The sequence below is a fragment of the Gambusia affinis genome, linkage group LG02, assembly GCF_019740435.1.
Source record: "Gambusia affinis linkage group LG02, SWU_Gaff_1.0, whole genome shotgun sequence".
NCBI classification, from domain to species: Eukaryota; Metazoa; Chordata; class Actinopteri; order Cyprinodontiformes; family Poeciliidae; genus Gambusia; species Gambusia affinis.
Window position 1 is genome coordinate 20,310,446 of NC_057869.1, and position 27,055 is coordinate 20,337,500.

Sequence of the window (27,055 nt, forward strand, 5' to 3'; positions counted from 1 at the left end):
GAGGTGTAAATTAAGGTATGCAATCTCCTTACATCACTGTAGACTTATAAAAACTTCCATTTTAAAAAAAGCTGTTTATAAAAAACATTTTAAAAACAAAAGAATTTCCATTTTTTAATGAAACACGTTTGACTTCCGTTTCTATTGTCGAGTGAAACTTTATTTGAAAACAATATGGTATTTTAGTGACGTGTATAACTGTAGCACAAGGCGGAACAGACAAAAGGCAAATATGTCTTATGTTTCAAAGCCAAGAAGTATAATTTTAAAATAAATGGATCAGAAAGCAAAAACAGTTCAACTGTTTTTGCAAGAGAAATCTAACCACAACAATCAACCTAATAATAATTTTAAAAAAAAAATGAAAAAGCATTTTCTGCATTAAGAACCCTTAAGAAAAATGTGTTTCTACTTCATCTTCATAAGTTGCACCACGGCTCAGCGAGGGGAAGAGGTGGTCAGCATGTTTCTGTGCCTGCAGTAGTAGGACCTGGGCATCCTGGGTGGTCGCTGGTTTCTGCAGAATGACCCCCAGCTTCTGTGCTGTCGTCTCACAATCACACTCAGGTATTATTTTCCGTAAACGAGACTGGAATAAACAGAATATGCAGCCATCAATGCGTGCAACTCCCACAAGTTAATATGTGCAATGAGATTTAAAAGAATGTTGCAATAGGAACTGCACATGCAGAGAATTTCACATGTTATTAATAGACGTAACAAGATAAAAGAAACAGGAAGTAAAGAGAGTTTTTTTGTACAGCGTCAAAACTCACCTCTAATGTGATTTCCTCTTTTTGCGGCAGAAGAGACGGAAGCTTGAGAACGCACTGATCACTTATTTCTAAAATCTACAGGAAGGTAGAAAATAATTGCTCACTTTAGTGTTTTTTTTTACTACAAGCTCAGATCTCAAAATCTCAGCCATCTTCTGTTGATTTCCTGTTAGACATGTTTTCATGAGATCTTCTGAACAGAAGTGAAAGCTCTAAATGCCCATGTGTGAAACATTAAAGTTTTAGACAACAGTGATTCACTTCATCTCTTGCACTGTGATTTTGAAATGTCCCATTCAAGTAGAAGACTCCTAGTATGTGCAACCAAGAAATGTTCTTTTCACAATATGCTGAAAACTTCTTAGAACTCAAGACATAATGTTCAAACATTCAATTAAAAGAAACAGTGAACGCATTGGAATGGGTTAAAACAAAACAAAACTAAAGAATGCAACACTCAAAGTTGCCATAAATCTAAATAAATAGTGAATATGGATGATGGCTCTTTTTGATTTCACCTGTTTTGCTTTCTTTTCTTCTTCCTCCAACTCATCTCTCAGCTTTGAGCATGTCTGCTGTAAAGACACCGTCTGCTCCTCTATCCTTTCCAGAGCGCTGAGAACAGCCTTCAAGTCTTCCTGAACAACCAAAATACAGATACATATTCTGTGAAACAAACACGTTTATGTTTTAAAACGTGTAGCTCAGGAGGAACATTATGGCTGCTAAAAGGCCGACATCTGACTGTTAGGGGGAGGACACAAGGCAGGAAATGAACATGCTGTCCTTGGAGTTCATGGGTTTGACACACAAGCCTGTGGGACTTGAGCAAACCTGACACACAAACAAAATAAGATGTTGCCATGGTCTCCATTTTTTTCTAAATCCAAGTCGCATTCAGGATGTGATAGATGTGCCGCACAAACAGTTCGCTCAGCAAAGCTACGACTTCAAATCCTACAGAATCAGCTTGATTGTACAGCTGATTCTGTACAACCGAGCTGCACAGAATCAGCTCTACAACTTGATTCTGTAGAGTGCAATGGAAAAGCAGTTTTTCATTGGTCAGAACTTTTCTTGCAGCAAAAGCAGGGACTCAACTGAGATTCAAAGGCTCAACTATTGCCTCAAGACTCTTCAAATTACGCTTTGTTTCTTTAAATTACCTAGAAATCAGCAGCTATTACTGTCTTGTAGAACTAACAGAAAAGGCTACTACAGTTGAAAAATGTCTGAGGTGTTGCCACAAATATGCTCTAACCTCTACAGGAAACGTCTGCGTAAGCTGCTTTTTCTTTTTTGAATTCAGCAGTGGTTGTGGCAGTGAAATGTGGTAACAGATAGCAGCAAAATGTTTAGTTTCAATCTTGTTAAACAACTATTTTTTTATTCATATAAATCTACACCCAAAATAGGACTCTGAAAACACTCCTGGAGACGAAAAATACAGCAAACAAATCTTACTTTGAACATGTCTAGATTTATTTTGTTAACATGATTCTCACTTTCAGGGAGTTCAGCGTCGTCTTTCCGAGCTCAGACTTCTTGGTCTCCTCCTGGTGGCGTTGAGATGAATGAATCAGATCTCCCCGTTTCTGCACTGGAACCTTAAGTTGTGCACAATGAGCTAAAAACCTGGAAAAATTTGCAGAAAACATATCATTTAGATTGCATCAGAAGTGGCTGACGTCTCACAACCACACTGGATTCTATACCGTGAAATAACTTGATGCATGCTTGTCAGTGTTTATTGGAATCTCACAGGCGATATATGAACTCACAGGAGAAGGACCCTTCTGCTTGATAACCTTCTTATCTTCCACATAAGAACCCAAATGTCACCAAATTATTTATTTCAGTTGCTTTTGATGTCACATCCACCTGAAACTCCCTAATAGAGTTTAGGTAAATAAATCTTCGATAACATACATTAGAATGAAATTTAATAATCCTGTATTTGTCTTTAAACATGGAAATTCATAAGGTGTGCATTTCACATATGACTTATTTGATGTATTTAGACTGAAATGTTCGACACTCACTTATTTTTGATGATGTTTAGATGTTCCTGGCTCTCTTTCTTCCCTGCCCGCTTTAAAGCAAGTGTTGCTCTGTCAACAAAAAGATAAGGGGTTATTTTCATTTTTCATGCATAGCAATTATTTAGCTAAGCAGTCCATGAAGACCTATGTGATATTGTCATTGCAAGCAGTGATGTCATTAATTTTTTATATTTAGCTCTATTACACTATGAGTTGCTGAAGATGGATTTAAGCTTGAGCTGCACAGCCAATCAAATGGCAATCATCATTGCAATCAATGTGCACTGTACTCCTACTGACTGCTTATATTTGATACTTATACAATAAGTAGAATAGCAAAGAAAAAGACATAGGAAAAGGTGGGTTGCTTGTAATTGATATTGCATTGTTTAGCCACAGCATACCTATGTGTCTTGATATGATGCAGCCCTAGATTAGCCCAACTTGCAGTGAGTGTCTCATAAGTGTAAATAAGTTTACACCTTTAACTTGCTATCACAAGTTAAAGGTGCTATCACACCTATAACTTGCTAAAAATGCTATGAAAAAGCAAAAATGCTTTTTCATAGCATTCCTGCTATGAAAAATGTATGCAGAACTGACCATTGCTCAATTTTTAAGAGACAGGTTAAATGAGAAGTAAATTAGCTATACATTTTATTTTGAGATAGAAATCAGCAAAAACAAATATTTATTACACCTCTTATTTATATTTATTACAAGTGATATCGTCACCACAGTATTTGATAGTAACATTTTCACTGCATGGTTTTCTAATATCTTGGTGTCCTAATACACACCCTCATGATCAGATGATTTATAAAAGGCTTAATAGTTTGCAAACTGAAAAATAATCAGTGTGAAACTCACAGTATGGATAAGTCCAATATATTCTCCACAGCATTGATGGTGGACGGGGGCATCGGCCTCCAGCTATCCTGAATGGTCAGTTTCTTTGACACTGAAGGTGAATCTCCTCAAGAACAAAGAAATATCATATTAACACCAAATCTGTTTCCTGTATCTGAACAGCAGAGTAAAGAAGCAGATTTTACCTTTTCTCCTCTTAAGTGGTTTTGAGAGGGGGATTTTCTCATTATCACCTTGCTCCTGATCCTAAAATAAATGACAGTGGCTGATTGTAGTAAATTTACCCGCGAAACAAAGCAGTATATAAAACAGTTGTGTGTTTGTAATGTCTCGCCTCTTTTGCAGGAAGTTCCGATGCCTTTTCTTTTTTCTTTTTCGGGTTGGGGGCTTTTGTTGGAGGCCGTTTTGAGCCTCTTGACGGCTTCATAGTGTTACCCGTACAAAAACAGCGAGCTAAATAGCTAACTACCACCGCCTCAAAGCGTAGCTAGTATTAATAAGTTGAAAATTACTTTAACCAATATGTTTAGACTAAATATGATTTAAGACACAAACGGCACAGCAGAAAAAGAGCAACAAAAACTCAAAACTAAGGTACCGGTATGTTATAATCGCCTATCGACCTGTATTTTCGCGCTGATGTTTTCGAACGTTTAGATTTAAGGCGCATGCGTCATTAGTGGGTGGCCTTACCCAGAGTCATGGTGGCCAGGCAGCACGTTCTGGCGACTGTAGCATGCATGAGATGACCAAATACTTCATAAACATCTACTGATCTTGACGGATATAAAAGCAGTATAGTCATTTCGCTGTACGAATTTATGATACTTCCGCAAAGCTAAGATGTGGCAACAGGACGCCTATAAGACAAAACACGGGTTGAAAACTATACTATGCCCACAAAATCTTTCAAACCACCAAATAACTTTAAAAGCGTTTTTAATATTTACTATAAAAAGCTACTCTGCATCTGCATACAGTGTTTCCTCATATTCTGTCACTCCCATAAATGGTAAATCATATTTCTCTTGGATTTATGGTTTTAAAGGGGCGTTGTTATGTATTTTCCAGGCACACGGTGCCATTTTATAACACAATCAAGGCACTGTCACCACCACTTGTTATAAAAATGCTGTATATGTCAAACATAACTTAAAATAAGTACTACTTAAGTTGGCCTGCCTCTTTAAGAAGCTCCTATTATTTCTGACGCTCCACCTTCAGCACCTCAGCGCAATGCCTTTCTATTATGCCTTTTATAACTGTTGTAGTTTTCATAAGTCATTTTCGCACTGCAGGGTCGGGCCTAGCCCAGCCCGGCTCCGTTCGACCCGGTCCTATTGGTGCTATGGCCCTGGTCGTTTTGCATTGAGCAGGATACATCACGTAAATCGGGTCGACCCAGGTCCAGCGGTGCAGTGCAAAGGGGGCTATAAACTCAGCAGACTTGCAATTTCATCAGGTGTTTAATTGGCGCTAATGCTAGTCTGAAGGGGTTTGGGGGAAGAATGCTCTTTAAGGTGGAAGCTCAGCTGAAGACTGCAGCTCCAAAGAGGAACTTTGTGAAAGCAGGCAGTGCATTGTCAGAGTAAGCATTTAGGCATTTCTGTTACTTATATGCAATATAGAATGAAAGTTACCACAAAACACACTGACATTAATCAGTAATCAGATTAACCCATCTTTTCATATTTTCATTAGCTTTGTATTTTTCTATGAATTAAGTGAGATGTTATTTGTTTTCACCTATCCCATGTTTTATTTGTTGATTATGAGTCAGAATCAATTTGCTCGATAGTAATAAACACAAGTCATTGGTTTACATAAGCAAAACAAAAAGAGACTTAACAAAATGCGTCACTGAAAAAAGAGAGTTGTTTCTGAAAGTGAGGGAGTAACAAAATTCAGGCCGAGTCTTCAGACATGTGGTCTGGATGATGTCGGCGTTTCCCCAGATCCCTCACACTCTCTGAGGAAAGTGAAATTTGCCTGCAAAGCGTCCATTGTTGCGCAGGTCAAATGGACTAAGCACCTTCCTGATGCCCATCATGTTGCCTTGGGCTATCTGCTTGAAGGTCCAGGGATTCTGGTTGTTCTCCTCCATCTCCTTCTGCTTTCTGTGCATTTCTTCCAGACTCTCTCGGCTCATTATCTGAAATAATAAAGGCAAAGCAATGCTTTATTATGAGAAAACCAATTGTAAAATAAACCAAAAAATTTTGTTTTTAATCACTCTGACTTTAGTGATGTTAAAAGATGGCTTACAATACTCAGAATAAGAACCGTTTGTTAAAAACAAACAAAAAAGAAAATACCGGTAGATACATTTGTTCTCAGAATTCAGTTTTTTTTCTGATGTATTTTCTGTTTTCAATGTGTCTAATAAAAATAGGAATGAAAAGAAATATGTACAAAACAATAGCAAGACCAGCAAAGTTGTTTCACTTAGAGACAGTGCCAATGAGGACAGGCCAGAAAATGGAGGTTGCAGAGGAAGGAAGGAGGCAGCTGTACATCAGCTGAAATTAAAATTATTTAAGGGTTTTCCTTTGAATTCTGACCAATTGTTTGGCCAGCAATTGAAATTATGTGGGGCTGTCTGACTGCAGATTGGTTTTTAACAAAATCTTTCATTTTCCACTTCTTAAATGGAGCTTAAGCACTGCTTATTGGCAATGTTCAATCAATTTTAACACATTATTTCATTTTAAATAATACTCAAGCAGTTTAACAGATCCACTGATAATTGTCAAGTTTCCTTTGAGGCAGAGTCCAGTAAAATCAGTGCAGCACTGAATGAGAAATGGTGAGATGGTTACTTTTAAGGCCTTATGTAGAAACTAGTGAGCCCTTTGCTGGGTGAAAATGTCCAGGTTATAGAAAGTTTTGCTCTGAGCCATTTGACAGTTACTGTTGTGATTATAGTTAAAACAGAGCAAACAATTATTTTATGATATATGACTTCAATGAGCCACTAACCATGTATCTTGTATCATCATTCTTCTACTCAGAAAATTTTGAAAGAAAAATGGAAAATTCTGCTAGGCCATGTGAATTTATCACCACAGCTGTAAATTTGGTTTGTTTTTGCCTCTGTATTTAAACAGCAACTGAAACAGAGAACACTCAAATCCCACCTTAGCAGGAAAGGGCAGCTTCTTGGCCACTTCAATCAAGACATGCTCAATCTCCCCCAGCTCCACCTTTCCTCCCAGCTCCACGATCAAACGTCCATACCGGACCGGTGTCACGTAGTGGTCGATGGCTCCTTTACCGCCGCCCATGCGTTGGCCCAGGCCTTTACGCGTGATTGGCTTGTACGGGGCATTGATACGCCACCGGGCAAATGTTGTCTGGGCATCTATCTTTCGGTTAATTGTTAGACGGATCATCTCTAAATGACCCCAGTGCAGGTAGCCTCCGCCCATTGCCTGAAACATAAAGCGGCAATGTTACTTTGATATTTAACGCTCAAATTATGCAAAATAAAGTTAAAACATGTGGAGAAATGTCATTAAATGTCATAAAAATGCCAAAAATAAATAAATTATACTGTGGCACAGCTGTGAAATATGTAACAGGCAATTTCATCTGTCAGAAAATCATCAACAGACATCAGTGCACTCACAACAATCGCATACTGCCCACAAGTGAAGGTATTTCCTGCTTTGGCCGGTCCTTGGATATCCCGGAGCTTCTTTCTCTCTTTCTTGGCCTTTTTTAGGTTGGGCACCTTGTTCAACAACTTCAGTTTGGGTTTCTCTGGCAGCACAACATCTTTAAGAGACGAATACGGACAAAATATTAAGATGCGGGACAAGAAATGGACTGAGGAACTCTAAACCCTGCATCCATGAAGTGGAACACAAGGCATATAAGAATTACTGCGCCACATACAGCAAAGCTCAATGTGTATTCTATCACATTAGTAACAAACTTCTTAGTTGAATGACAATAAGTTTACATGAAAAATCAGACATCAGAATAATTTTCAGCCAAACTGTAGAAGGTGTGTGCATAATCATCAACATCTTATGTGCTCAAAAGAAGTCTCATATGAATGAGAAAAAGATGAAAGCTTACTGCTGTAGTCTGGAATGACTGGAAATATCTTCAGCCCAGCAGCGCAGATTTTCAAATAGCCGTGCAGAGGAACTGTGGAGTAAATACAAAGTGGAATTTGATAAAACGACAGATTGTGATTACCTGCGACTTAAATCCCCCCAAAATGTCTTGGTGAAGTTTAGGATTGCATTTGCATTTAACTTTGAGTTAGCATAACACTGAGTCAATTTTTGGTTTCCAGCTTTATGAGATATAAAGATCAATTGCTGTGCGGGAACCCAGCCAAGCGTGCTTCATATGATCTACTTTTGTTAATCTTCATTTGTTAGTCGGTAATTCCCAAGTGTCCAAATGCATCACTGTTAACACAAGCCTCATTACCTTGCTGGAGACCGTGAGTTCTGCAGATTACCGTCAGGCCGCCGACAGCAGCCTTAACGAGGGAGATCATTTTGTACAAACCGATACTAAAAAAACGTAATTTTTATTTCGTTTGATTCATACATATATAGGCATTTTAGAAATACTAGCAAAATACTGTATTTTTAAGAACGCCACACGCTGAGCAAGGTCGCTGCCATTTCTGTGCAACAAATACTTCCGCCAAAATGAGGTCGACACTTCCTGTTGAAAGTGACTTTCAAAATAAGCGGTGCTTTAATTTCGATCACATTTCTGCAATCATAATTTCTGCATAGATTAATTTCTTTGGCACATTTGTAAAGTTTATTTGCTCCATTCGGAATTTCATTGAGTACCCTCAATGAAAAAATAAGCGACATACTTGAAAATAGAAACTTGTGAAATGTCAAAGTTGTTAATATATTGAACTCATTTGGCATTTAAATTTCCTTTTAAAAGCGTTTATTTGATAAATAGGTGACGTGAAATTACATTTGATCTTTTCTAGGTGCAATTCAGTCTTTCAGGTTTCTAATACTTAGAATTAGCCAAGTCAATAATTGAACTTATTGCATTTATTCAAATTGACCATATGTCATATAAACATCAATGGACATCATGCACGTTTTTTTAATAAAACTAGTAATTTGTGTTGCTTTCATGAGGTGTTGAGCATGGGTCCAATATACAGTCTATGAAAAGGACACAACCTGCTGACATTTGATGCATTCAGAAGAAAAGATAATCAACCACTGGTGCAAACCCTCACACCTGTAACTAGCTTTGAACCCAAAATTTTATGTAAAACAATGAGACAATCAGCATGAAGATAAAGGATTTTGGAGGTTTTATTATCTGAATAAGGTTTTGACATTTCACATAAACATCGGTTTCTCCAGTAGGTATGTGGCAGTTTTCCATGGGAAACATAATTTCTGACTCTAAGGTCATCCACAAACAAAATAATGTTCTTACCTACAAAATTCATGTTACATTACAGTTGCAAAAAAAGATAAAGTCTTAAATAAAATAAGCAAAAAAGAACACACTGTCGTTTATTTTTAGAATAAGGTTTCAAATCTGGAACACTTTTATAAAAACTTCTTCACACAACTTCTAGGTGGCTAAATGCCAGGAGAATTTGGCGATTTTCTCAGTCAATAAAAATACATGTCACTTTGATGTTGTTTTGACAGAGACACTCATGAAGATGCTAAATCCCATGGTAGAGAAGATCATATTTTGGAATATTCTGAGGATCTATTGGACTCTGGACTATCATTTTCCCCCTCATGGCTCCTCTGTAAATCACCTCGATAAGGTCTATGAAGTCCTGCTTGGTTTTAAAGCTGCCAACAAATTTAGTGTGATCTGGAGACCTGAAAGAACATTAAAATACATAATAAACACCACTGTAATGCAGAATAAAATACATGTCACTTTGATGTTGTTTTGACAGAGACACTCATGAAGATGCTAAATCCCATGGTAGAGAAGATCATATTTTGGAATATTCTGAGGATCTATTGGACTCTGGACTATCATTTTCCCCCTCATGGCTCCTCTGTAAATCACCTCGATAAGGTCTATGAAGTCCTGCTTGGTTTTAAAGCTGCCAACAAATTTAGTGTGATCTGGAGACCTGAAAGAACATTAAAACACATAATAAACACCACTGTAATGCAGCAATATATATATATATTTTAAAATAAGCAAAGCATGCTCACTTGTCACATTAGGTACACCTTTAGTGCCTTTAGCACTGCCTTTATTTTGTTCTATAATAACAATATAGTATACCTTTTCTCACTAATTTTGATTGATCAGTTTGAACTAAATGCATTACGCTGCTGTAATGTGATTGGGTGATTCTCAACTGAGCAGGTGTACCTGATAAAGTTGCTGGAGAGTGTATTTGCTGTGAAGTATTCTTACAATTCAAAGAAAACAGCAATGACCAGAAAATAATATAAAATTGGACAAGATTTTTTTATGTCAACATCCATAATTCCACTGTCTATAAATTGATTTGAATTTTCATTTTACTTCTCCTATTAATTTTAGATTTATTGCAGTTTTTAATAACTCTAATATAAATTCTCTAAATTAAATGCAGATTTATGTTCAAACTAAAATTATACCTTTTTATATTAGTGTTATTTTTTTATTTATCTTACAACTACTTTGAATAACTGTTTCCATTGTCCTTAACATTCATAAAAGGTAGTCTTTTTTATCTCATTGTTTTATCTGTTTTAAACGACTTTGTTCTGTCCGTTTGGTGTTTGGAAAGTGCTCAGATAAACAAAGACATACAAATAAGCCCACTTATCTCATTTTTGTGCATATTTCTAATATAACCTAAAATGTATTTTAAATTCTTCTTAATGACGACTTCTGTGTCGAATTAAGTTAGTTGTTAATTAAATTGTTAATCTAATTGTTACCAATGTTTGTTGTACAAAGCATTTTGATTAAATATTTTTCATGAACTTACCCATAATCAACTTTCATGTGCTGCCCGTTAAAAAAGAAGACAGTGGATGGAATATAGCTGATGTCAAAATATCTGGTGTAAATTGGAGCCTTGTCTACATCAACGATATAGATGGATGCCATGTTACTCAAATCGTGTGCGGTTTTTGACAGCTGCAACAACACAAAAGGTGAGAAATTATGAACAAACAGCTTTTTCTGATGAGATGTTTGTTGTTAAAGTCACTTACTATCTCGTCAAGCTGGAGACAAACCGAGTCATCATCTCTCCCGAACCTCAGAACTAAAACTTTCTCTGCAACGCCTTTGATAACTTCATCGATGTCTTTTTTGGTTGTTAATTTTGGTAAAAAGAAGCTCATTTTCAGACGCTAACACGCTAGCTTCACTGCTGTCGGCAAAATCAGGAAATTGCGTCACTTTGTTGTTGTGAAACCCGGTTAAGTTACCCGCAAGAAACGTAAAAAATAATTTAAATATCTGTAAGAATTATGTTAAACAGGGTTTTAGTTTTTAAAAAGTGTTATAAATTGGGGTTCTTTTCACAAGGCAAGACCTTACTTTAATAAATATATGATTTTATTCTCTCCTTTAACTAAAACGTTTCTCACGTTTTAGTACGGCACAATATGACGTGGCACCGTGTAATAACGTGACCTTCTACCAAATGTTCTGGCAGGAAGTCTAAAAACACATGTGCGGACGAGGATTTTTCATTCCATGAGGTATAACAGAATGAAGATGCTTTTAGTGATCGTTTGATGAAAAACGAGCGGTAAATAATATCGCTAATATTTATTGGCTCGGGTGTCTCGTGCAAAGAAAGCTAATTTTTGACGGTCCTGCTGAGGGAGTGAACTGTTTTTGTTACAATGCTGCGACACTTCTCAGCCACATGCTGTAATTTGCTATTGAAAAGGACATTTTTGACATCCACGATCAAACCAGTCTTTGGTACCAGACCTTACAGAGAGTCCATCCTCGTCAGTCACTTCTGTACAGGTAACACTGTGAAGAAGGATGGCCTCGACATTAAAGAAGATCTATCTGAGGAAAAAGAAGCGCTAGATCTTGACAAATGGAAGTCTGTAATGAGATCACAAGCTGCATTCCAGGAGCAAAAACTTTCTCGTGAAGTGGAAACAACCGAGGATGATGATGATGATGATGATGATCTGGAAAGTGAAGGTGATGATGTGAAGGACAGCTCCTCATTGGAGGCAACTCGTGAGCTGGTTTCCATGTGGCGTCAAGCTGGAAAATTTGTACCTCAGGAAATGACCGAGGAGGACTTACAGACGCTGGCAGGCCTCACCACCAAGTCCTCCCGTAAAAAGTACCTGAAGTACCTGGCTATCAAGGAGGGTCACAAACAGGCCCGCAAGGAGAAGCAGCAGAAGAAAAAGGCTGACAAAGAGGCTTCAATGAAGCAGAGGAAGGAGTTGGAAAACAGTGAAGAAGAAGAAGGCGATCAAGATGGACACAAACCGAAAAACACAATGTTTCTCCAGTTCTGGGATCGCAGCCTGGACAAACTGTTGGGCTGGAGAACCGCTCAGGCAATGCGGTTTGGTCAACCAATTGTTTTTGACTTGAGCTATGCATCCAACATGTCCAGGCGGGAGATAGAGAACACAGTGTCTCAGCTGATGGAGGTGGAAGGGTGGAACCGGCGTGCAACAGACCCCTTTCACCTTCACTTTTGCAACTTGCAGCCAGACGGCCTCTACAAGAAGGAGCTAGTGAAGCGATACGGCACAGAGACCTGGGACCGCCTGCTCATCACCAGCACTGAGCAACATTACATTGATATGTTCCCCAGGGAACAGCTCATTTACCTCACTGCAGACTCCCCCAACGTCCTGCGCAGCTTTGATCACTCCAAGGTGTACATCATCGGAGCCATGGTGGACAAGTCCATCCAGCCCGGATTGTCACTAGCCAACGCCAAGCGCCTGAAACTAGCAACAGCTCGCTTACCCCTTGATGAGTTTCTTCATTGGGAATTGGGAGCCAAAAATTTGACTCTGGACCAGATGATTCGCATCATGCTGACAATCAAAGATACGGGGAAATGGGAAGAAGCCTTAGAGTTTGTGCCGAAGCGGAAACACGATGGCTTCTATCAACGGCAGACACAGACAGAGGTTTCAAATGGCAGACCCAGAATTGGGCAAAAACATGCACTGAGAAAGAGTGGTGATGTGTTCGTGAGACCTGAGGCAAAAGACACCGGGCCAACATTTAAGAACCAGACGGTTTACAAATCCAATCATGACAGAATGACTGGACAAAACGGCACCAGAAGAAGTTCTCCAGCTGCAACTAAAGTCCGTACATCGTTCAAAAGCCAAATGGAAGCAAGAAAAACAGGAGACAAGGCCAGGATGTGGTGGCAAGAGTGACAGGAAATAATTACTGTTAATATGGACATGTGCTAGAAAGTATCAACATAAGAAGTGGTGCGGAAACTGTTCTAATATCCACTTTGTTTTCACACTGGGTGAAAACAAAGATTAGGGTTTTTAAAAGGTAGAAACTTCTTTGGTCTTTATTTTAGTCTGACAGAAAACAAGATGCTTAAATAATATTTTGACAGTTTTACAGTAAATAAAATTATACCCATTACTGTAAAGTTTTCTATACAGCTTAATATTATAGAGCCTGTCGGTTTTGTTCTTCAATATTGCACCATGTAAGTAAATTCATAGTGTATTCTAAGCAAAAAATAAAAAGATAAAAATAGAATCTGAAACCTGTAAAATTCAAGCAAGTTTTTTAAAAACAAAAACAAAACTGCACAATACTGATCACAGTACCATCTATTCACTTTCACTAATGCTTTTACAGCATCTGAAAGAAAGAACCATCATAAATGAAAAAGATCCTCCTGAATTAAAAGAGGCACCTATACTTCTTTAATGTCTGACTTCCTGTCATCTGTGTTCCCATCTAATGACTCCCTGCAGTATGAAAGTAGAAACTGGTGAAATAAAAACATTATACACATCAGTTACAACTATTAAACTCGTCCAGTATAACACTGACTGACTCTGACCTCACATCTCAGCGATAAACATGGCTAAAAGATCAGTCTACAATGGAGTTGAAATGCCTTCTTAATTCCAGACTAGCCTGTCTTATTTGTTGTTTTCCAAGAGCTTAATAAGTTAAGCAACAAGTTTAAAACCGTTAAACTGAAACGACAGCAAATAAACAGTCATGGTTTCTGCTACAGCTCCAGTCTGCCATCTTTTATTTTTTTTAAATACAAAAAAAAAGAACAAAAACTAGTACTCCTTGTGTCAAATGAGGATGACCTATAGAACTATGATGTCCCCAGTGCAGCGTTCGCAGCAGTTGAAGGTTATGTTCTCGTAGCGGGTGTAAGGGTGAAACCTGCCGATGCTCTTCTTGCTGCTCAGAAAGTTTGGGGAGGTGGAGTCACTGAGTGAAGGTTCTGCCTTGTTTTCTGAACAAGAGATTGGATTCAAAACCTTCAACACCTAGAGCAAGAAAATAGAATAAAGTAAAAACATTGTTCAGTTGTTAAGATTCTAAAACTAGCAAAACACATGAGGCAAAGAAAAACAAAGGTAACATTTTACATAAACTTGACACCTTCTCAGCCATCTTCTCTGCTGGTGTGCTGCAGAGATGTTCGGCTGGTGCACTACTGCCCTTCGACACGGTGCTGTTAGCGTTGTTTTTACCCAACAGATGAGAGTTAATGGCATCTGCTAGCTTGTGATTGGCTGCAGCCAGCTCTCCGACGCTGAGAGGCTGAGCACTGGGATAATAAGTCTGCTGTCTGCCCCACTGCAAAGACACCAGGAGCTGCTCCAGGGACCTGGCAACGCAAACAGGACACAAAGACAATGTAATAGCTCCGCAATCATTTCCAACATCTCTAATACAATAACTCTAAATCCCTTTTGTTCTAACTGACTGGCCATGAATTGTATGTTTGTTGAGTAAAACACTTCTAAAAGGCACCAATAGAACAAGAAGCATGGCAGAATGAATCAGTTATTCATAAAGCAGTAATAGATGTAGTCAAAGAGCTGAACAAAATTATTACAGGAGCATGAAAAGCATTAAAGACATGAAACTAACATGCATATGAAAAGAAACATAAGAATAAGTTTTAATTTCAAGAATGAAGCTAGCGGGAAACTTAATTTTAGATATGCTGGCATCTGACTGCTCACAATGAATATTACACAGGAGTTGTTTTAAGAGCTTAATATCCAAGCTGAAGCACTTGTACAAGCTTCTCTGATGCTTTTTCTAATCTAGTAACCAACACATTAAAAACACATAAAGAGTCCATACATGAACATTTTTGTCTAGTTCAATCAGTAGCACAACAGAATTACAAAACACCAGACACTGAACCTTGGGGAGCCTCAACAGGTAAAGAAAATAAGTTCTACAGAAAAGTAGTCACTAGTTTTTATATAACAAGACAACCTAATGGGAGGAAACCCAGTGTTAGCACAATTAGGGCAGGTTTTGGAGTGTTGGATGCTTTTGTTAAATGTACTAATTAGCATTTAGGACTAACCCACTTTTACAGAACCCGAGTGCTTCTTACACTCAACTTGGACATTTGAAAGGAGTCAGTAATTGTTGATCAGTGTGGTGTTACCTGTGACTGAGCACCATGTCCCTGGAAAACTCATCTCGCTCCAACAGCAGGTCCTGAATCGCTCCTTGGGCCTCTCTGATCTGCCTCTGCAGAGCGGCTCTGGCGTTTGTCAGTTCCTCTGCCATGACTCTGTAGTAACAACATTATTTTTTAAAACATATCAACATGATGGTTATGTCACTGCCTTCGAAAGTAAGAAGACAATCTTAAACTTGTCAACCATTTAAAATGAAGACAAAATTAAGTGGAGCATTTCCCACCTGCTGGCGAGGAACTTGCTCCTCCAGACGTCACACTGGATACTCATACGTTCCAGCTGCTCCGCGGTGTGTGAAAGGCTTCGGCCTAAAGCCTCGTTCTCCAGAATGAGCTGGTTTTTCTCTCGTGCAAGACGCTCAAACTGGTACTCAAGGTCATCACCTACCGAGGCTACCAACAGCTTCTTCAGTTCGCGGTTTACCTGCCACACAGTTTAGAAACAAGATTAAAATAAATGTAAAGTAGTTTTATGCTCAAACTCTACATAAACACTGACATACTTAAGATACAATAAATAAAAGGAATCAACACTACAGATAACTATAATGTAACATAATTACTCTCAGAAGATTGTTTGTACACTGAAATCTGTCTGATTTTCATTTCACTAAGCCCTTACCTCTGTCTGCACATGGAGTTGATTCGAAAGGCCCTCTTTGTCTTGCAGGAGCCGGCGTTCAGAGTTCTGCAGCTTCTCTAGCTGTCCTCTCCAGTCCTCCACAAGTGGAGGAGAGCCCTGCTCCTCGGCCTGCTGTCCTGCCTCGCCTTTCCCTTCAGTGGGTCCCGCCCGGGCACTCCGGATGATAGCAGCTCTGGGCACAATGATCCTCACGGCTTCCACTTCTGTACACGCCTCTCTATTCACTTTGCCTAGGTGAAGCACGCCGAGAGGCTGTGGGGTAGCGTGGGCTGTGACATGTGGCGATTTTGGGCTGTGCTTTGGGCATGCCACTTTAAGGAGAGGCGCTTCAGATAAAAACGGTGGCGAGGCGTCAGTGATGACCTCCAGTGTGGCAGGTGGTTTTTCGGTTTCCATGCCATCGCCGGGTCCTCGAATAGGCACAGTGGCAGAACCTAGAAGTATACAAATAAAAAAGCAAGAGCAGTTATTTTTAAACACTTCTGCCTAAAAATTAACTATGTTTATTGAAGTGTCCAATGCAGTGTGTAACATATACTGTCTTAATGCCTTTTCTGATTAAGCTGGGGTATAGGGTCTGTAAACCATCACAAGTTATTCTGATTACTATTATTTTACTACTATTTTCTACTACATGTTCTTGTTTTCTTCTCAAGAAAGAAATCCATTTTAAGATCAATTTTAAAACATATGTTGCAATCCTATTATTATACATCAACATCATTTCCAAACAATATTGTGTGAAGCAGATATATTCAGCTAAATTTACTTATAGTGCACCAATTTCCAACGTACGTCAGTCTACGTAACAGGACAAACAGTGGGACTTTATACCACTCAAGGCAACACAAAGGGTCCTCGTTACTGTTAAACATTGAATAAACATTAATTGATGGACCTCAGCACAGTTTTCAGGAACCTGTTCATAGTCTAGCTTTAAAAATCACAGAATATTTGATATTTGCTGTATGGATGATGCCGTTTTATTTTTTTTAAAAAAAGGATAAACGAACATACTACGTACCTCTTACAACTGCTGCAGCAGCCATGGCGGCGGAGGAGACGCAACTTTAGCTTAAACCCGGTGATTCTGTTGTATTTCACAGGAAATATAGCAGTTATTTGAAAACAATTACAGCACTTTTTGTTTATGAATAAAATACGTTGCTCATAGTTCACCTTTTATCAGCTGGGTAGTGATAAGGTTACATGATAAGGGAAGCTAGTTGTTGAGCTAGGTGTTAGCAAAAGTAAGAACTTTATCAGCACTACCTGCAGCAGTCAGCTCTTCTTTACAAAGATAGTTTATCAGAAATATTTACTGCGACTTAAATCCGAAGCCTTAAAATGGAAATATTATGTACTAACATACCAGGTAAAAATAAATTTGAGCCCCTCCTCGGTTCTCGGTTCTCCAGTTCTCTCAGCTGTTTGTTTTGCCACCCGGACACGGTTGGCCTTTCGTGAACGCACGTAGAGTTCCCCGAGCTTGGACTTCCAGGCAAAACGTCCTGTCAAAACAATAGTTTAATCTCAATAAAACTGGATTAACGGAAGTTTTTCTTGATAAAACCAGAAAACTAAAAATTGTGACATTTTGTAATTTTTTACGACGATCACAAATAGCTTTATTTGCTAAATAAGGCAGCGCAGTATCAGATAACTTGACAAAATATTTCGCGTTTCTGAATAGCGGAACCTTCCTGTCTTGTCGAAGTTGCATTACGGAGTTAAGAAGTGCTGCAAAAATCATTTTGGTTCCTTTTGTCCACTGTTAAAATTGACTGAAGTCCTGGTAAGTCCACCATTGTGCACTTTACTTTTATAGGGTGTGTGCTTTGAGTTATTATCATGGGAGTGCATGGACTTTGGAGACTCCTGGAGAGTACAGGAAAACCCATCAACCCCGAGACCCTGGAAGGAAAGATTCTTGCTGTTGGTATCCTTACCTTTAATTTGATCTGTTTATGCTTCCTAGTTTTTGAGACGTTTTTTCCTTAATCTGTGAAACGCATTAATTGATTCCGACTAATGTTGCGTCATAAGACGACCTTAACCAGCGCTCCTCAGACATCAGTATATGGCTGAACCAGGCAGTGAAGGGGGTGAGGGACCGTGAAGGCAACAGTGTCCAGAACGCCCACCTCCTCACTCTGTTCAACCGCATCTGTAAGCTGCTCTTTTTTCGCATTAGACCGGTGTTTGTGTTCGATGGGGATGCTCCTATGCTGAAGAAGCAGACCCTGGTGAGACCAGCTCAGATTACAACTGTTAAAGGTGTAATAAATACCGCCACTGAACTTTCCGTTTACAAACACTCTTCTCTTGCAGGCTCTGAGGAGGCAGAGGAAAGAGGAGCTGACCACTCAGTCCAAACAGACCAATGAGAAACTTCTGAAGACCTTTCTGAAGAGACAAGCTATTAAAGCTGCACTTGGAGATCATAGGTGAGCAGTAGGAGGAGGCAGAGTGATGGGGAGGTGATAAAAATCAACAGTTTTTCATTTTGTACATACTCTATATGCTATATTCTTTACATCTTAACATTTTTGTCTGAAATATTCCACAGTAAGGATCCTCTACCAAGCCTCTCCAGTGTGAAAAGAAATGAAGTGGACGACATGTATGTCCTACCTGCCCTTCCACCCACAGAGGAAAAGGAAAGAAGCAGGTCAAGAAGTGTTATTGCTGTCTAGTTAAATTATTTATTACACCCTGAACATTTGCTTATTTAATCCTGGTAGGTTGTAAGGTAAAAAAATAGGGTAGGCAAGAATAAGCTTTGCTTCGGCCTATTCCTTTTTTGGTAAACTGTGGGTTTGTCTATTGTTGTTCTTTTCTTTTTTTCTTTTGTTGTTTCTTGTGTTTAATGTGGACAATTTAACCAAAATAAAGTGAGTGAGTGATTGATTGATTGATTGATTGATTGCTTATTTTATGAGTAATCTATTGGGGTTTGATGTGGTCAACAAACACTTTTTGAATTGTTGTGTAGTGTTAGAAAAAACGTAATCTTAAGAGTAGCCACTTTACTCTGAAACCCTTAAATAAAGTGTAGAGGAACCAGCTGCTTAAGTAGTCATCTAATTAGCATTTCTCATCTGGTATGTAAAAACAGGACTGTCATAAATGTTTACTTTGGTTTAGATAGTAATATGTAGTCATGACAGATGAATACATTTTTTTTTCTCCTTGCAGCTCAGAAGAGGACGAGGAGGGGAAAGACAGTGACGAAATGGTTGAAACATACCAGGTAAAAATAAAGGCATCAATAAACATTTTTAAAAAATTAGATTTTAATCTCAAGGTACTTTGCTACAGAAATAAGTTCAGTAAACTTCAAATGATTCCAATTTATTTCAGTCTATACAGCAGCCATGACATACAGATTATTCTGATCCAAATTACAATACTTTTACATTACAGTACGTTTAATAAAGAGTTTTCTAGTTTAATTTCTTGGGGTCTTTTTAAGTGAGTGTCTGACTGTTAAACATTATTGTGAGAAGTAGTTCCAAAATGTACTTTGGCTACCTTTTCTTTCTGTTTTGTAAGTCACCTCCCAATTAAATTTAGAACTTTTTTTTTCTTTGACAACTCACCTTCAGAGCCAGATTCCTAATTTTGTTTCAGGAAGAACTGTATGGGGACCCAAACTCGGTGGACATAAACTCAGAGGATTTTACCAACCTGCCTCCTGAGATGAAACACGAGATACTCAAAGAGATGAAAGAATTTTGCAAAAGACGTCGGACCATGTTTAACAAACCTCCTGAGGTACATTTAAGCCTCAAACACACTCCGCTCTCCTCTCTTCTTTCCAGTACTAACTCCTTTTTTTCTTCTTCTCTTCTAGCGTTCCAGAGACTTTTCGCAGTACCAACTGGCTGGCCTGCTGCAGAGGAACCGGCTGAACCAGCGTCTGGAGGGAGTTGAGAAGGAGATGAGCCAGTGCAGTGCCAGCAGCGCTCCACAACTCGGTCAGCAAGATCAGGACCAGCAGAATCGCAGCGTGGAGTCAAAGCGGCTGGTTTCAGAAGACAACTCACACTATATACTAATAAAAGGTGAGGGAGATGTAGCATTATGTTGATAATTTGCAGTACAGATCAAAAGTTTGGACACACCTTCTCATTGAATTCAATCAGAAAGTGTGTCCAAACTTTTGGTCTGTACTGTATATGCACAATATCTGTTTCTAGATAGAAGCATATCTTCAAATTTTTTATATATTATTTCACATTTAAATGTCTTTTAAGGATCAGGGTCTAAATCTGTAAATTTCCTTGGCTCCATGGCCAGTTTTAGATTTAGTTAGATATAACTGTTGTTCCTTCCCATAGAACTGAAACAATTAATCGTGTTGAATCAATTATGGACATAATCATCAATTAATATAGTAATTGTCCAATTGTTAATTGACATACACTAAATAAAATATTCAATTTGCTGAAAAAACACAACACTCTCTGAGTAGTAATTAAGCCAAAACTGTTTAAAAAAATTTACATTTTGCCTTTTATATAAAAACATTTCATTATCTGTAAATATTTTCTACCCAGAACTCCTCAAGTGTTAAAGTTTTAGACTCACCTGGTTCAAATTCTGTAAAATTCTCCTATTTGGTACCTTTTGCTGTCCAATTATTAATTGGTTAATTGAAAAAAAATAATCAACAACTCTGTCTACACTGTACTGATGTTGAGTGAAGCAAAAAGGGCATATTCACTTTAATGTCTTTTAATTTCTGTAAAAATCAACTCTTTACTTTCTTCACCTATAGGCTCCAAAAAAAATGAACCAGCCTCACAGAGCCACCCTGCAGCTGCACCCTGGACAAGTTCTAGAAAAAGGAAAGCTGACAAACCCGAGCCTCTCTGGCGACCCATCACTGAAGAAGAAGAAGACGACGAAGAAGAGGATGTACGACCTACCTGCTCAGACGCCGTCAACCCACCTGTGTCAAAGCCATCACAGCCAGACACATCTCCGCCTTCGCCTCGGACCCTCAAGGCAATCCAGGCTGCTATGAGTGACAGCTCGGATGAAGAGAAGCTGAATCCAGATAGCAAGGATGGCAAAGTGTCTCCACGGACTCTCCTCGCCATCCAGCAGGCATTAACTGAGGATGAAGTAAGTGTCTCACCGTCCAAACTGCAGACAAGTCCCCAGCGTCCTGCGCGGCGAGTGGTGATCAGTAGCTCCGATGAGGAGACAGAGCCTTCCCTTAAGGAAGAGTCGGACTTCAGTCAAAGCGCCACACGCCAAAGTTCACACATCGAAGACAGTTTGCTGGGCAGTAGCTCTGACGATGAGCTGGAGGAAGTGATTGGAGAGAGAAATAAAGCTTTTCGCTCTGCGGCACTTCGACAAAGTCCCAGAACAGCGATGGAGTCAGAGGTGGAGCGCGTCAGGGAAGCGGAGAAACAAAAAGAGCTGGAGACGAGAGGACCTGAGCAGAAGCTGCACGCTTCTCAATCCAGTCAGGAGTTATCCATCAGCTCTCCTTCGCTTCCAAGTGGGAAACAGGCCAGCACAGAGACGGAGCAGAGACTCCTAGATAAGAGCAAGGATGGACTCACCGCTGGCCTGGGAAAAACCGACGGAGACGACGTCAAGTCAGAGAACAGCCAGCAGGAAAGCGACTCAGAAGGTAAAGCTACAATAATTTATAGACTCAACTGTTTGTTTTATCATTCAAATTTAAAATGGTTGTGTTTCACAGAGAGCTTCATTGAGGTGTCCGCGGAAGAATTTAAGCAGGAGAATTCAGCAGGAGAAAAGAGGATCTTAGAAGAGGTCCAGGAAGATGAGACAAAAACTGAAGAGTCCGAGGAAAGTTTGACTCAGGTTGTTGGTCATCCAGCTCTGAGCTCAGACAAGGAGGATGAAGAGGAGGGAGAGCAGAGGAAAGCTCAGGAAAAAGAGGTGAAGGACGACATGCAATCCAAACCAACAGCAGAAAACAATGAGTGGGAACACCTCGACATGGTTAGTATTTCTCCATCAAACCAGAAGCTTTTCGTCTCGTGCTGTAATAAGCTAAAACATTTTTTTGATATATTTTTTTACCTCCTGCTACTCTAAGTGTCAATTGGTTGATGTAATTCACAAATTATATGATGATTACGACAAAGGCTGAACATAAACACCTTTAAGTTGTTTAGACACCTTCAGTTTTAAACAGGGAAATTTTCCAACAACCAAAATAGTATTTCCAGTCTAATGCAGCGGTTTCCGATGCTGTTTTATTTCCTAAACAAACCATTCACCCAAACATTTTTTTCTCCCTATTATAAATCCCTGAGAGTATATTTACTACATTAGTGAAGTTTTCTTTTGACAAGTGGCCAGGCAGACATTTGAAATCTCTTCAAGATGAAAAGCTTGCTCTCTTCAAAATGAGTTTAGATCTCTAAGTTTGTGTGCTGCAGCAAAGTAGCTCCATCTAAACATTTCCTTGCTGTCATAACTTTAACGTCAACGTCTGTAGGTGGCGTCTGAACTACTTGATTGTATTTCAGATGAACCTGGTCAGCAGGTCAGCGTGCTTGTAGAGTAACTTGTTTGTTGTGCTGCAGGACGAGCTGGAGGCTCTGGAGAGCTCGCTGCAGCTGGAGCAGAGCAACCTGAGGGAGCAGAAGCAGCAGCAGGAGCGGATGGCGAACACAGTCACAGGGCAGATGTACCTGGAGAGCCAGGTGAACGAAACCAGCTGTGTGATCAGATCCGGTCTAACGGAGAGCAAACGTTCCTTAAGCAATCTGACCTACGCCTATGAATTTACATTTTCTGTGATGGTGACCTGACAGCTGATCATTCACAGCAGGTGCAGGAGCTCAGTGAGGGAGGGCGAATTTCTCTGTGCTGCGTTTGCCAAAACACACAGCTCCACTTGTGTGTTCAGTTTACACAGCAGCATGCTCATATCTGTGTTTATGATCATAATTCGCCTGTACTAACTGTATCATACAATCAGTACTAGTGTATACCTGTCAGAGTGGAGGATCTTTATTAATCCTTTCAGCTGTTTTGATAATGAGCTGCTAAGAGCAATGGGATTCCTCACATGACAACAAAAGCTCCCTAGACAAACACGTTGCTGTAATCATAAAAGCACACACTCTGAGAGTTATGGTAAATAACAACAGCGACATTAAGGTATCAGATAAACATTTAAGTAGAAACTAAATGTGTTAAAATTATGCTGTCATCCTGCAGTTCTGTCAAGAGCCACAAGTGTTGCAATACAGTAGCTAAAAAAGTCCTGCAGTAACTATTGTATGTATTTCTTTAAATAACACTGGAAATACATACATTAAATAAATAACAAGTGTTTCTGTAGTTATTTAAATTGTATTTACATTTTAAGCTAATGTTTAAATGTAATTGGGAGAACCTACATAAAACAGTTATTTTTCTCGTTCATTTTTTTATTGGTCAGCCTCACCCATCAAAGTCAGAGGGGCGGGGCTAAAAGTGCAGAGGAGACCTTGTTTAATTGGCTAAGGGGTTAATCAATTAGATGCTGTGGTGGAGTTACAGTTGCAGTTTATTATTATTATTACCATACAATTGACTGCAGCAGAGACAATCTAAAATAATAAAATTTTGAAATAACTGTATAGGATTTTAAAAGACAATGACTAAATTACTTTACATTTAACTTAATTGTGGTTATACTGACTTCATAAATTAGTTGAATGTATTTATTATAGTTTTAATCTAAAAAATAATTAACAAAGTCATTTATTTTAGATTATGGCATGTTTGCCCCTCAGTGCTGCCCAGTTTTTATGATGAGCAACTATAAACCCTGAAGCATGTGTGCATCTGTGTGGTTTTATTTTATTTTTTTCTTTGATTTGCTTTGTAAATTGATGAGTGTTTTGAACGCAGGAGCTGCTGCGGTTGTTCGGCGTGCCGTTTTTGGTGGCTCCCATGGAGGCCGAGGCTCAGTGCGCGGCGTTGGACCGCGCCGACCAGACAAACGGAACCATCACAGACGACTCTGACGTGTGGCTGTTTGGAGGACGACACGTTTACAGGAACTTCTTCAGCCAGAACAAATATGTTGAGCACTACCAGTACAGCGATCTGCAGAGCCAGTTAGGTCAGTGGCTGCTGCCATTTTGGGTCTAGAGCCTAAAGTGAAAGAACAGTGGAATAGCAGAGATTAAAATGATGAGCTAATGAACACATTGGAGAATGTAACTATTTTTTGGGTAAAGAGAGATAATCTATCAGTGTTCCTTCTCCTGATGAAGTGTGATGGCGCCTGTCTTTGCCAGGTCTGGACAGAACAAAGATGATCAATCTGGCTTATCTGCTTGGAAGTGACTACACAGAGGGTGTTGCAGGAGTGGGATATGTTACTGGCATGGAGATACTGAATGAGTTTCCAGGGCCAGGACTGGAGCCACTAATACAGCTTAGGTTTGTTTTATTTTGGGGAGGGGTTAGCTGTAACAAAGTGCAGGAACACATTTATATCAAAGAGCAACTATATTCTCCATTTTTGTCCCTGTAGTAATTGGTGGTGTGAGGCTCAGGAGAAGAAGCGTCTGACCGATAATCCCAGAGATACGAAGGTGAAGAAGAAGCTGAGGGAACTGAAACTTCAGCCTGGCTTCCCCAACCCTGCGGTGGCTCAGGCTTACCTTCAGCCCGCTGTTGATCAGTCCCAGGCCTCCTTCAGCTGGGGCCGCCCGCAACTCGACATGATCAAAGAATATCCTTTTGTTTCTGCAGCCGTTTTACAGTAAAGTTTCAATGGAGCATTTTTTAATACGATAATACCTTGTGTTTTTTATTTTTATTTTATTTATGTAACAAATCTCATTTAAGTTACTTATGATCTTAATTACTTATTCAATTACTTCCATTTTTTATTTGCTTATTTATATTTACTGTTTTTAGTAACCAATGTTGTTTATTATACTATGATTCGTAGCTGCTAATATGACCTTAAAACTCAATTACATCTACTACTGCTTCTCCCTGTGTTTCTGTTGTCTTTGTGATCATTTCTTTGACCTCTTCGTCACGTTCTGTCTCAGTCGTTTTGGCTGGAGCAGCAGAAAGACGGAGGAGACTCTCCGGCCTGTGATCAAACAACTCAACAACCAGCAGGTATCTGAGAGACGTCACCCACCTCGACAGGGTTACCGCCATGTTGGATTGCTTTTTCATCAGTAATGCAGCTGTTTCTGCTGATGTGACTCCTGCTACCACTTTCTGAAACTATCAGAAGGGTTTATATAACTAATGATTAAGTTGTGCTTAAAGTTTGAACAAAGTCTACAACTCCTTCACTGATCTTGTAAAGCAGTGATATAAATGCTAGCTAAAGTTGTTAGCTAGCATTTTGCTATTAAGAAGCTAAGAATCAACTGCTTAAGTAGCAGATTGTCCTGTTTGTCGTCTAAACAGGGCTGAAGGTAATGCCAATGGTTGGAAGGTTAAACATCTGAGAGGGAATTAAAAAGGGCCAAAAGCTTAAAGGGCTAAAAATGACAAATTTACTGTCATAAATAACTGTTTTCAAAAGTAATAGATAATTAAAAAGAAATATTTACCTTTGACATCTTTAGTTTTTGAAATGTATTCGTGCATAACTTTGGCTGTGCTTATACAGAATGCATCAAATTAACCATTTGCTTCATGTCTTGAAATGCATTTTGCATAATGCAAAATTTTCCTGCAACATTTTGTGGAATTATCTTTCCCATCCAGTTCTCAACTATTTTAAAATCAATAAAAATATTGTTTTCCATTAGGTAACAATATGCTCTCATGTATTATAAATTTACCGTAAAAGTACATGGGAATAAAAACCTATTTGCACAAAAATTAGGAAACAACATTGATGCTATTTTTTGGTTCTCTTGAACTCTGACAAAGAACCCAAACAGAAAAATAATCAGTTTCCTGCGTTTTACTCAACTGACATTTTAATATTTAAATATATCTTATATATTGCAAGAGATGAAGTTAAGGAATGCATAAAAACAAGTCTCTTGCGTTTCTCTGTTGCTCTTTTTCCACTGTAGACTCAGCTCCGAATAGACTCGTTCTTCCGCTTGGAGCAGCAGGAGAAGCAGGCGATCCGCAGCCAGCGACTCCGCCGAGCCGTCACCTGCATGAAGAGGAAGGAGAGGGAAGGAGGGGAAGATGACAGTAGTGAAGAAGAACTGCCTTCCCCATCCAAATCCAAGAAAGGAAGTCTAAAAAACACAGAAGGACAGAAAGAAGAGGAGCCTCCTGCAGGAGGTGGAGGTTTCTTAGCTCCAAAGACGAATTCTGAATCTCCTTTTACATCCCTCAGGGATTTCTGTAGTCCAGGTCAGGAATCCTTCACAACAACAGCTCCTCACCAGTTTACTAAAAAACTACCTCAGAAGGCCAGCAGGAAGAGCAGCAGCAGCTCCAGTGAAGACAGCGACGAAGGCAGGGGCGTTGCTATGGTTACAGCCCGATCTGTGTTTGAGGCCAACAGACGAGGGCGAGGAGGAAAACGCACAAGAGGAAGAGGAAAGAAGCTTTAAGACGCTCAACTTTTACATAAACGTTCTTGAAACTCGTGATACTAAATGTGAAACCAGCTGAAAATTTCTGAAAATAAATGAACTGAGAATTTTTTTTGTAATATGCATTATGTTTTTTTTTATAAACACTGAAGCTACTGGGAATATTTTTTACTACTTTGGAGATATAAGAGAAATGTTAGTCTGCATTAAAAAAATTTTTTTTTGCTATGTATGTGTCAGATGTCATTTCTTTTTCTGCTATATCAACACTAACAAAAGTTGAAGTTTAATGTATTATACTCATCTAACCTCATTATCCATACATCTTAAACACAACATTTACATTCAGACACATCTCTTTATGTAAAACAAAATGCTTGTATAAACAGAAACAGGTTTGTTTGTAAATAAAGAATAAATAACCACAAGTTCCATCCCTGATGTAAAAATTAAGGAGAATGTTATTATTCTTTAAATATTTCATTCAGTCCCTTATAATCAAAACCTGCCGCCACCCATCTTTCCTGTCCAACAGCAGTGCAGCA

At 39.0% G+C, this 27,055-nt stretch overlaps 7 protein-coding genes across 11 annotated transcripts; 2 read left to right on the plus strand and 5 right to left on the minus strand.

The window, feature by feature from the left end:
• Positions 1-142: 142 nt before the first annotated feature.
• On the minus strand, positions 143-5,059 carry LOC122822729 (centromere protein Q). 2 transcript variants are annotated; one of them, XM_044101602.1, is made up of 8 exons: positions 4,023-5,059; positions 3,874-3,934; positions 3,689-3,791; positions 2,819-2,887; positions 2,282-2,411; positions 1,295-1,414; positions 777-851; positions 143-589 (listed from the first exon to the last, which is right to left on the minus strand). In XM_044101602.1, the coding sequence occupies exons 1-8, from the start codon at positions 4,113-4,115 to the stop codon at positions 392-394; spliced, it is 849 nt and encodes a 282-aa protein (XP_043957537.1). In that variant the 5' UTR covers positions 4,116-5,059; the 3' UTR covers positions 143-391. The 2 variants fall into 2 exon arrangements, with proteins under 2 accessions (XP_043957537.1, XP_043957527.1); XM_044101592.1 differs by having other exon boundaries at positions 3,689-3,794.
• A 299-nt stretch (positions 5,060-5,358) lies between these two features.
• Positions 5,359-8,383, minus strand: mrpl16 (mitochondrial ribosomal protein L16). Its single transcript, XM_044101614.1, has 5 exons — positions 8,135-8,383; positions 7,772-7,843; positions 7,317-7,465; positions 6,826-7,119; positions 5,359-5,840 (listed from the first exon to the last, which is right to left on the minus strand). Exons 1-5 carry the CDS (start codon positions 8,202-8,204, stop codon positions 5,649-5,651), a joined length of 777 nt encoding a protein of 258 aa, XP_043957549.1. The 5' UTR covers positions 8,205-8,383; the 3' UTR covers positions 5,359-5,648.
• Positions 8,384-8,979: 596 nt separating this feature from the next.
• On the minus strand, positions 8,980-9,624 carry LOC122820569 (thioredoxin-like protein 4B). Its single transcript, XM_044098125.1, has 2 exons — positions 9,596-9,624; positions 8,980-9,534 (listed from the first exon to the last, which is right to left on the minus strand). The coding sequence occupies exons 1-2, from the start codon at positions 9,622-9,624 to the stop codon at positions 9,369-9,371; spliced, it is 195 nt and encodes a 64-aa protein (XP_043954060.1). The 3' UTR covers positions 8,980-9,368.
• LOC122822775 (thioredoxin-like protein 4B) lies at positions 8,980-11,086 on the minus strand. 2 transcript variants are annotated; one of them, XM_044101690.1, is made up of 4 exons: positions 10,882-11,086; positions 10,653-10,804; positions 9,602-9,797; positions 8,980-9,338 (listed from the first exon to the last, which is right to left on the minus strand). In XM_044101690.1, exons 1-3 carry the CDS (start codon positions 11,011-11,013, stop codon positions 9,632-9,634), a joined length of 450 nt encoding a protein of 149 aa, XP_043957625.1. In that variant the 5' UTR covers positions 11,014-11,086; the 3' UTR covers positions 8,980-9,338; positions 9,602-9,631. The 2 variants fall into 2 exon arrangements, with proteins under 2 accessions (XP_043957625.1, XP_043957617.1); XM_044101682.1 differs by having other exon boundaries at positions 8,980-9,327; positions 9,591-9,797; positions 10,882-11,085.
• A 208-nt stretch (positions 11,087-11,294) lies between these two features.
• On the plus strand, positions 11,295-13,797 carry trmt10c (tRNA methyltransferase 10C, mitochondrial RNase P subunit). Its single transcript, XM_044101645.1, has one exon. The coding sequence runs from the start codon at positions 11,524-11,526 to the stop codon at positions 13,054-13,056; it is 1,533 nt and encodes a 510-aa protein (XP_043957580.1). The 5' UTR covers positions 11,295-11,523; the 3' UTR covers positions 13,057-13,797.
• A 93-nt stretch (positions 13,798-13,890) lies between these two features.
• On the minus strand, positions 13,891-18,074 carry blzf1 (basic leucine zipper nuclear factor 1). 2 transcript variants are annotated; one of them, XM_044101669.1, is made up of 8 exons: positions 17,931-18,074; positions 17,354-17,492; positions 17,006-17,071; positions 15,961-16,415; positions 15,563-15,762; positions 15,303-15,431; positions 14,273-14,501; positions 13,891-14,157 (listed from the first exon to the last, which is right to left on the minus strand). In XM_044101669.1, exons 3-8 carry the CDS (start codon positions 17,028-17,030, stop codon positions 13,972-13,974), a joined length of 1,224 nt encoding a protein of 407 aa, XP_043957604.1. In that variant the 5' UTR covers positions 17,031-17,071; positions 17,354-17,492; positions 17,931-18,074; the 3' UTR covers positions 13,891-13,971. The 2 variants fall into 2 exon arrangements, with proteins under 2 accessions (XP_043957604.1, XP_043957594.1); XM_044101659.1 differs by lacking the exon at positions 17,931-18,074 and adding an exon at positions 17,161-17,215 and having other exon boundaries at positions 17,354-17,639.
• ercc5 (excision repair cross-complementation group 5) lies at positions 17,227-26,738 on the plus strand. 2 transcript variants are annotated; one of them, XM_044101625.1, is made up of 16 exons: positions 17,227-17,356; positions 17,810-17,920; positions 18,052-18,227; positions 18,313-18,428; positions 18,551-18,652; positions 19,180-19,234; positions 19,615-19,758; positions 19,838-20,048; positions 20,765-21,634; positions 21,707-21,972; positions 22,563-22,682; positions 23,881-24,094; positions 24,273-24,417; positions 24,512-24,712; positions 25,029-25,113; positions 26,034-26,738. In XM_044101625.1, the coding sequence occupies exons 2-16, from the start codon at positions 17,833-17,835 to the stop codon at positions 26,526-26,528; spliced, it is 3,288 nt and encodes a 1,095-aa protein (XP_043957560.1). In that variant the 5' UTR covers positions 17,227-17,356; positions 17,810-17,832; the 3' UTR covers positions 26,529-26,738. The 2 variants fall into 2 exon arrangements, with proteins under 2 accessions (XP_043957560.1, XP_043957570.1); XM_044101635.1 differs by lacking the exon at positions 17,227-17,356 and having other exon boundaries at positions 17,870-17,920; positions 18,052-18,086; positions 18,176-18,227.
• Positions 26,739-27,055: the final 317 nt, after the last annotated feature.

Bases quoted from the DNA above. Each gene is read 5' to 3' on its own strand.
- ercc5 (XM_044101625.1), top strand. From the start codon at position 17,833: ATGGGAGTGCATGGACTTTGGAGACTCCTGGAGAGTACAGGAAAACCC. The intron at 18,228-18,312 runs GTGAGACCAGCT...CTTCTCTTGCAG, and splicing joins TGCTGAAGAAGCAGACCCTG to GCTCTGAGGAGGCAGAGGAA. The intron at 22,683-23,880 runs GTGAACGAAACC...TTTTGAACGCAG, and splicing joins AGATGTACCTGGAGAGCCAG to GAGCTGCTGCGGTTGTTCGG.
- mrpl16 (XM_044101614.1), bottom strand. From the start codon at position 8,204: ATGATCTCCCTCGTTAAGGCTGCTGTCGGCGGCCTGACGGTAATCTGC. The intron at 7,120-7,316 runs GTGAGTGCACTG...TTTATGTTTCAG, and splicing joins GTGGGCAGTATGCGATTGTT to GCAATGGGCGGAGGCTACCT. The intron at 5,841-6,825 runs GTGGGATTTGAG...TTATTATTTCAG, and splicing joins AGCTGCCCTTTCCTGCTAAG to ATAATGAGCCGAGAGAGTCT.
- blzf1 (XM_044101669.1), bottom strand. From the start codon at position 17,030: ATGGCTGCTGCAGCAGTTGTAAGAG. The intron at 15,763-15,960 runs GTAAGGGCTTAG...ACTGTGTGGCAG, and splicing joins AACTCCATGTGCAGACAGAG to GTAAACCGCGAACTGAAGAA. The intron at 14,158-14,272 runs GTGTCAAGTTTA...TTCTTGCTCTAG, and splicing joins CAGAGAAGATGGCTGAGAAG to GTGTTGAAGGTTTTGAATCC.
- trmt10c (XM_044101645.1), top strand. From the start codon at position 11,524: ATGCTGCGACACTTCTCAGCCACATGCTGTAATTTGCTATTGAAAAGG.
- LOC122822729 (XM_044101592.1), bottom strand. From the start codon at position 4,115: ATGAAGCCGTCAAGAGGCTCAAAACGGCCTCCAACAAAAGCCCCCAAC. The intron at 2,412-2,818 runs GTGAGTGTCGAA...AAATTTTTCCAG, and splicing joins CTAAACATCATCAAAAATAA to GTTTTTAGCTCATTGTGCAC. The intron at 852-1,294 runs GTGAAATCAAAA...ACCTTCCTGTAG, and splicing joins AAGAAAAGAAAGCAAAACAG to ATTTTAGAAATAAGTGATCA.
- LOC122820569 (XM_044098125.1), bottom strand. From the start codon at position 9,624: ATGAGTGTCTCTGTCAAAACAACATCAAA. The intron at 9,535-9,595 runs GTGACATGTATT...ATGTTCTTTCAG, and splicing joins TCTGTCAAAACAACATCAAA to GTCTCCAGATCACACTAAAT.
- LOC122822775 (XM_044101690.1), bottom strand. From the start codon at position 11,013: ATGAGCTTCTTTTTACCAAAATTAACAACCAAAAAAGACATCGATGAA. The intron at 10,805-10,881 runs GTAAGTGACTTT...GTGTTGTTGCAG, and splicing joins GTCTCCAGCTTGACGAGATA to CTGTCAAAAACCGCACACGA. The intron at 9,798-10,652 runs GTAAGTTCATGA...ATGTTCTTTCAG, and splicing joins CACATGAAAGTTGATTATGG to GTCTCCAGATCACACTAAAT.